The sequence below is a fragment of the Rhinolophus sinicus genome, chromosome 2 (assembly GCF_057876585.1).
Source record: "Rhinolophus sinicus isolate RSI-liver-muscle chromosome 2, RSI-T2T, whole genome shotgun sequence".
Classification (NCBI taxonomy): domain Eukaryota; kingdom Metazoa; phylum Chordata; class Mammalia; order Chiroptera; family Rhinolophidae; genus Rhinolophus; species Rhinolophus sinicus.
Window position 1 is genome coordinate 16,772,325 of NC_142502.1, and position 7,973 is coordinate 16,780,297.

General features: G+C 49.8%; 1 protein-coding gene across 1 annotated transcript in view; it reads right to left on the reverse strand.

Annotated features, from left to right (window-relative positions):
- Positions 1–5,426, reverse strand: part of SAMD5 (sterile alpha motif domain containing 5) — a 55,001-nt gene extending 49,575 nt beyond the window's left edge. The window contains exon 1 of the mRNA XM_019746928.3: positions 4,113–5,426. Coding sequence (XP_019602487.1) covers positions 4,113–4,577 — 465 coding nt within the window. The 5' untranslated portion in view covers positions 4,578–5,426. The remainder of the gene's footprint in view (positions 1–4,112) is intronic.
- Between the last annotated feature and the right edge of the window lie 2,547 nt (positions 5,427–7,973).

The window sequence follows — 7,973 nt, forward strand, 5'->3', positions numbered from 1 at the left end:
TAGAGGTTCTTCTTTTGCTCATCACCCAAATCCTGGTGTTCCCCTGGTCCTTTCTCTCTTCTCCCTCAACAGCTCATTTATATTCATGGTGTCAATGTGCTGATGACGACCAAATCTCATTATTTGGCCCAGAATCTCTCCTCTGTCTCACTGCCAAATTTCCAACTGCCAACTAAACAGCTATGTTCATATATTCCAGAGGCATCGACCAGTCAGTAAGTTTAAACATGAAGGCAACATCTTTCTCCCCAAACTTGCCCTTCTCCTGGGTCCCCTACCTCAGAGAATGGCATCGCAATCCTAAATCAGAAATGTGCATGTCATCCCCACCCCTCCCCTCTCCCACCTCTGTCACCCAATCACCATGTACTGTCAATTCTGCCTCTCAATTACCTCCATCGCTCCTCTTCCACTATCACTACACAGTCCAGGCCACAAGCAAATGTCTCCTGACACTGCAACAACCTCCTAACTGTTACCCTGACTCTGGTCAGGATCCATCAATAGCTTGTCCTCTTGAGATAAACTCCAAACTCCTAAATGTGATGTCAAGGCCATCCAGGACCGCCACTGTCTGTCGCTCCATCTATTGCCACTTCCTTTTAGCATTCTGTGCTCCAGCCACATTGATTCCTTTAAATTCCTGTTTCCCTGACGCATTCCTCCCATTCTGGCCTTTGCACACATTGCTCTCTGCCTAGGAGACCCTTCCCCTAGGAGCTTCCTCCCACTGAGGCTAAACCCTCCCACCATCAGTTATCAGATCAAATGCCAGTTCTGGAAAGGCTGCCTTGATCCCATGTCCCTGCAAACTAGGTTGGATGCACTTGTCATGGCAGCATATGTTCCTGATCAAAGCAACTGACACCCTTCATCATTATTGTTCATTCCATTTTCCCGCTAGACCCCAAGTTCCCTGAGGGCACAGCTTCTGCCAACACAGTAACCTGGGGCCTAGCAGAAAGCTTTGGCAGAGAGAAGCTTGGTAAAGTAACGCAATAATGTATGGGAAGCTTTACCTGATCCCTACCCTGTGAAAACACTTTATTCCCGTTTCAGGAAGGCAGACATCACAGCAGTCAGAGAAGCTAACGAAAGGCAGGAGAGGGACTTGAGTACAGGTGCTCTTTCCAAGGTCCTGGTTTTCCAAAGCTACAGACTTCCTTTGTAAAACAAAGAGAACCTTACTTTTACCTCACGTTTTAACTCACCTATGAGGGCAAGTGGCAATTGTTGGTAACATTTAATGAACACAGCAATGCAGCAGAGCACTTGCAACGTTACCTGTTACTGTAGCAAACCCTACCTCCTACAGGGCTCTCAGGTGGGAAGCTTCCTCTACTTAGTACTTTCCCCTGCAAATGATTCACTATTCCTGCCTTCATCACCCTTCGTATAATCCAGTCAAGCCATCTAATATTCTCACCAAGTACAAAAACATCTCACAGGAACCAACGATGCAAATGACTATAAAGGAAAGGTGAGGCCCGCTCTCACACGCAGAATTCTAAATGCACATAATGAACACTATACATTCTGATCATGACAGAGCCAAGGAATCTGGAGAAATTATAACATGATCACATTTGAAAGAAAAAGTCCTAGCACTGCTTGCAAAGAAATAAACTGCATCAGAAAACAAATTCTTAAATTATTTAAAACTCAAAACTGAAGAGGCAACTCACACATAAGCAACAAATTTAGAATGACCCACATGAGCTGGCTCTACAAACCGGTATGTTCAGCTTGGGGTACATTAATTATATTTCAGTTCCTATTTTAGTGTTTTCCTTGTAACAAACATATAAACACACAGTAACAGAATTTTTCTTTTTCACAATTAAATTTGTCAGCTCTATTTTTTTCATCCTCGGAGTATCAATGAAGGAGGTACAACAACACGTCTACCCCCATTTTATCCTTTCATGAGTTCAAGAAGAATTAAATATGTATAGAAAGCAAATGGGGGTATAACTTTATTATCAAACATTATTGTTATGGGATTTATATAGAAGTTGCTGAAATAAGTATTCACATGGAAAGGCAATGGTATTACCATGTGAGGTAAAATTTTCTTCCATAAATTTCACTGACTCAAATGCACCACCATATCACGCATTGATCTAGGCAGGAAACCACGTCCAAAGCCTATGCCAAGACATTTCATGTCCTTAGAATCAATATTCTTCCACTAAAGAATCTTCTTAAACTTCTAAATTTGATATCTAGGCTTGTCTTTTAAAGTATCAGAACTGAAATGTGTTACTTCTGGCGCACCACTCTCACCTCCGGCCCCCTGCTCTCCTCTGCTCTCCGTCAGCCAGCCCCATTGCACAGCTCTTTTCTTGAAGAATATGCAAGCCCTAGTGACAACCCTTGTTCTCGGCCCCCCTTTCTGGCCAGGTCTTGACCTTACCATGTATTCAGGTACTCACATTCTCTCCACCTAAGCCCACCTCACCTCTTGGGATGTAAATCACAAAAGTCTCACCTTGAATTCCTTCGACCTGCTGACTCCAGAAAAGAGCTGTTACACTGGTGCTCAAGTCCATCTATCCACTCTTAGACTTAACTCTAACTCTACCTGCCTGGGAAAACTGTGCTCTCCTCTCCATCCCCTGCTTTGGGCCATACATCAATAATACAGTCAGAGCGGGTTAAGTGGAACATGTGTTTAATTTGAGGCAAACTGTCCTCCAGACCTGCCCTCTTTATATGGTTTTTGTAAAACAAATTTATATGCTCAAGCAGGTTATGTGAATTGCCTATCTGTCTTGCAAGGTAACATACGGGTAATGTTAAACCCTTATTTCCATCCACCCTAGATTCTGTTACCTACTTTATACAGAGTTTTCACTTGAACGTCCTTAAAGCCAGACATTATGACCTTTACATCAGACAGTAGAACAGTGCAAATACCCAAGACCAGAGCATACAGCATTTGGAGTATCTACATTTCCCTCATAGAGGACTGTGTCTGACCCCCTCCAGCTGCTGCCTCTTTGCCATCATTTCCCTCTGGCTTGATCTTCTAGATGAGGTGCTCCTTTTCCTGGGTAACCTCAGGCATGCTGGAGAATCACCTGTGCTGTCTCCTGCTCCCTTTCGAGTCAGGACCCTCTCCCTAGACAGCTGTAGAAACAAACTAACCAGACTCAGCTGGAGACAGAACTCTTGTGTGACATAACCCTGTTCCTTAATTATTCAACGCCCAAATGCACATTTCGGCCTTCCTCATGGAGCAGCTGCCATAACTTCTGGCTCCTTCCCAGAGCCTCCCTCCCCGGGGACTTACTCACTGGTCACTGACAATCTCACTTTGTGCTGTGTCCTCATCTTGGACATGCAAGGCCACTCGGTCTTTGTAAAAGTCACAGTTGTACCCACTTCATCTCTTCAGGATTAATACTAAACCAAACTGGTGACTCAGCACAGACTTTGGCGGCACACAGGTAGTGGCCCCATTATATCCAGAGTCTTCAGCACCTATTACCTCCCTACATTGAAGCTGAAGAAACTTAATCCAAGTTGACTGACAGGTTTTGCTAACTTTTCCCCTTAAAATGTTCATATCACCGGTTCACTTTTCAAATGTGAATCAGTGCTGGGATTTAACTTTATGGAATTGAGAATAACCGGGTGTGATGCCCCACTCTGTAAAGAGGTCGCCAATTTGCCTTACGAGTTTCTCAAAACAGGAAAAGAACGAGAAACTGGAAGGTTGGAAATAACATAGACATGAATGAACCATTTTGCTGGTGATCCTCAGACCCCAACGCTATCACGGAGGACATCAGAACTGGCCCTTTCCTTCTAGAGGAGCACCGTGAGTCCAGTTCCTGACAGGTGAGCACCGGAAGTTACACAGAGACTTGGTCCTACTTTAGAATTAACATCTGGGGCCGAGATCTTGTCTTACCAACCTCTGGTGACACCAGGAAGAAAGGAACGAGGAGCGAATACAGAAAGAACATAGGAGAGAATCCCAAATACCCAAAGCATCCTTGCCTCCCCGTCGCCACCTGGAATGGGTTGCGGAGCCTGGGCTGAAGCGTCTGGGCCGCGTCCCCTACCGCTGCGCGCCCCGCACCACCCGGGCGGCGCCTCCTTACCTTGCAGGAGTACGGGGGCTTGCTCAGGTGGATGCCGTCGCGAACGAGCTTATCCCTAATCATGATCTTCAGTTTCAGCTTGGGGTAGCTCACCAGCTCCCTGCTGCGGGGGGCGGTCATCTGGCTGCGGGGGTCCCCGCGGGTGCCCTGGGCCCGACCGCCGCACGGCTCCCCCCGGCGGCCGGTGGAGAGGGCGACCGCGGGCGGCCCGAGAGGAGCGGTTGGCGGCTGTGGCTCCAGCGTGAAGTAGAGGCCGGCGGCAGCGGCGTCCTGCTCCCGCAGCCGGCGGACGGCCTCCAGGATGCGGCGGCGGTGCGCGGGCGCCAGCACCCCGATGGCGTCCAGGTCCGGGTCCCCGATCTGCTTGCACACCTCCAGGTCGTCGTAGCCGTTATCCACGAAGGACTCCGCGTACTGCGGGAGCTGCAGCGCTTTCAGCCACTCGTAAACTATGTTGGTACACATGGTGGGACAGGAACCCCGCGGACAAACACCCGCGCCCGAGCGACACCAGTTCTTGGAACTTTTAATCCTCTCCTCCAAGGGGAAAGAGAAATGGCAGTAAAGTTTTCCTTTTAAAAGAAAGGCTAGGGCCGGAGACAGAACGCCATCAGAAGAAGCCTGAGGAGGGATGAAGCGTAAAAGCAGCAAAGTGAATTCCCCAAGCAGCCTGGAGCTCGCAGGCACTGGAGGCTGGGCGAGCCGCTCCGCGCCGCCCCTGGAAGCGCCGCTGCCGCCGCGGGGAGGGGCGCGCGGCGGACGCGGGAGGGGGCGGAGGCGGGCGGGGCCCGGGCACACCCGTCAGACCCGCGCGGGGTCAGCGGCGCGCGGTACCGCCCCGGAGTTTCCCCAGCCCGGGCCGTCCAGGGGCTGCGCGCTGCATCTCGGTTTCTGGCCGCCCCCGTTGGCGTTGGAACGCATGCCCCACGCTGGGAAGGCGGCTCCTCCGCGCAGACCCGCGGCCGCCCAGGAGCGCCTTGTCTTCTTTGCGAGTGCGTGTCACTGTCGTCCTCCTAGTGGGGGTGTCTTCTAAACTGCCGGGCTCCAGCGGCTGCTTGGATTGCTTCTCATATTTCTTTTTAATCCGATTTCGGTAGCCGGTGAAAATCTCTGCGCTCACTTCCCGAGCCTCCCTGACTCCAACCTGAGCGCCGTGGGCTGCCCAGGCGCACGTCCCGCCCGCCCGCCCTGGCTAGGCGAGACGGTGAGGTCAAGTTTCCCTTCTCCTTTCCCAGTCTGGCTGTTTCCGTGGAGAGCCGCTCAGTGCCCGGAGCAGTGGCGCTTTGGCCTCGCGGGTGGGCGCGATGCGGGGACTGCCCGCGCGGCGTGCACCCCCGCCCTCCTTCGCTGCAGCTGGGCGCGCTGGGCGGCGGGAGTGGCTGGTGCTTCTGCCTGGCTCGCCCTTCCTATGCTCCCGGGTCTGCGAAAGTTTGGGATGGGTTGTACTATCCCCTGGTTGGCATTCCGCCCGGTCTCCCACCCTACTTTCTGCGGGGTCCTCTCACCCTCGGCTCTGCCCGCAGGGACACTTCAAGGCGTTCAGTCCTGGAGCGCAGGGAGCAGATTTCTCTCCTCCCGCCCCGGAATCGGTGGATATGGATACCTTACCACCCAGCTGGCGTTAGAGGGGACGCTCCGACATTTCAGCCCTCGGTACTTTCTAGGGAATAACAAAATCAACCGAATTTTCCCAGTGTCCAATGCCTGAGCAAGCGCCTGAGGGTGGGGACTCGGGCAACAGATGGAACAGACCCAGTACCTCCGCTCAATTTCCTTCAGTATCTGACCTCTTCTTGGGGCTAAGAGAATTTTGGTCAGACACTGGGTGAGGCAGGTTCACTGTCTCCTTTCTTTTCGCAGAAGGGTCGTTCAACTTCTCACCTGAGCTATTTCAAGACCTGAACTGGACTTTTTCCTGCAGGAGTACCGGTGGGGTGTGCCAGCCGTTAGCCCTGACCTTCAGGTGGACAAATGATGATTTCAGAGTCTTTTCCAGACCTGCGCCTTAGGCGGAGATGTCCACCTTTCCCTGAATTAGAAGAGCTCAACGTCTTTTGGGGACACAGACCTCATAAAGAATCAGTTGACAGCTTTGGTCCTTTTGCCCAGAAAGACACCCGATGTAGGTGCACTCAAAATATCCCCTACAGTTCCGGTGTGTGTGTGTGTGTGTGTGTGTGTGTGTGTGGCGGGGAGGACTACTTGGGTTCCCAAACCCCGGGATTCGCGGATCCCAAATTAAGAACAGCTGCCAGGAAGGACTTGCCAGAAGGAACCCAGTGAGTGTGTGTGTGTTTGGGGTGGGGGGGGGGGGGGAGGTGCAAAGAGCTGTGGGCCACGTGTAACCTGCACTTTCCCCCTCCCCCAGTGACCCAGGCCACCCCTTCCGGAACTAGAGCTAGGGTCGCCGGCCTTGGTAGGTTGTTTCTCCAGAACGCTCGGACCCTGGAAGCACCCAGCCTCTCCGCCCCAGGCTGTTAGCCGCGTCTCTCTCGCGAAGGCAGACTCACAGTGCCCCCTCGCGCTCATGCGCGGGAATGTTAAGGCGTTGTCCAAGACCTCCCAAACTGTTTTCATTCAGCCCAAGGAAATGAGCTTCAAGGCTTTACATTAATCAGTTTTCCACCTCCCTTTTAAAATACGAATGTGTACATCACTTTACCTTTGTACCTCAAAGTTCTTTCTTAAGGACCTTTGATTTTTTACAAGGAAAATATTCCAGCAGCTCGAATTATGATGGTAAAAACAGAAGTTATAGCGTGTATTTATTTGGAACTTAAATGCCAGGCGTCTGTGTCTCTTTCCATATAGGATGTAGTATGATTACCCGGTATATTACAGAAGAAGAAACTGAGGCACCAAAACAGTAATTTAGCCCCCAAGATGTCACTGTTCACGGTGGAGTACGGGTTAGAACGCTGGAGAAAACAAATTTAGTGCCTGCCTTGCAAACTACTAACCTTCCCATCTTCCAGTGTGTGCTGTGTAACGTGCAAGACAAATTGGGCTGGTTATAAGAGGGAACTCTTTTATTTTTTAGACTGTGGAACTTTGAAGCTCCAGGTTTTATTATTGTATTGTTCTCTTTCCCAAGTTGTGTGCAAAATCCAACAGTAGTACTTAGTAGTTCTTAGTTTGCTTATATACAGTCTTTTCCCCTCTGGGAGCTGAGACATTTAGTACCTTGTCTCATTAATCCTCAGTGAAGGCAGCAAGTATTTTTATTTCCATTTTATAATTAGGGGGACTGGCTTGGGGGAAGATGAATGACCTGCCCAAGGTCATATAGTAAATCAGAACAGACTAGAACAAATCCAGCGTATCTCACCAACAGGCGGCAGTGATTCTCCTTTATTTATGTGCGGTGTCACTATCCAATTAGGAAATAAAGCATCCTGACGCTCTCTTTGGAAGGGAACCCTTTTATAAATTCATCAGTTGTTAATCAGTCATAAATAAAACTTACTGCAACATCGAGAGAAAACCTGCTTTGGGAGACATCACCAGTCTGAACTACAGAGACACTTTTTTCCAGACGTCCCTTCTACTTCTCTGTCTCCTACACTTGTTCAAACCCTCAGGCTCCTGTCTTTCTACTGCTTGCCTTTGAATAGATATAGTTCTAGAAGTAATCACAAATGCACAAGTTTTATAGCCTAAATGGGTCTCTATCCATGATGAAAGTTCAAAGTAAAACTGGCAAGAACAATTGGCTAATTTTAAGATTTAGAACTAGTGTTTTAGAGCTAGAAGGCCGTTCAGGCTCATCTCAAGCATTCTCATTATATGGAGGAAGTAGAGGCTCAGGAAGGTCAAGTTATTTACCTTAGGTCACATAGCTAGTTCATGACAGAACTGGGT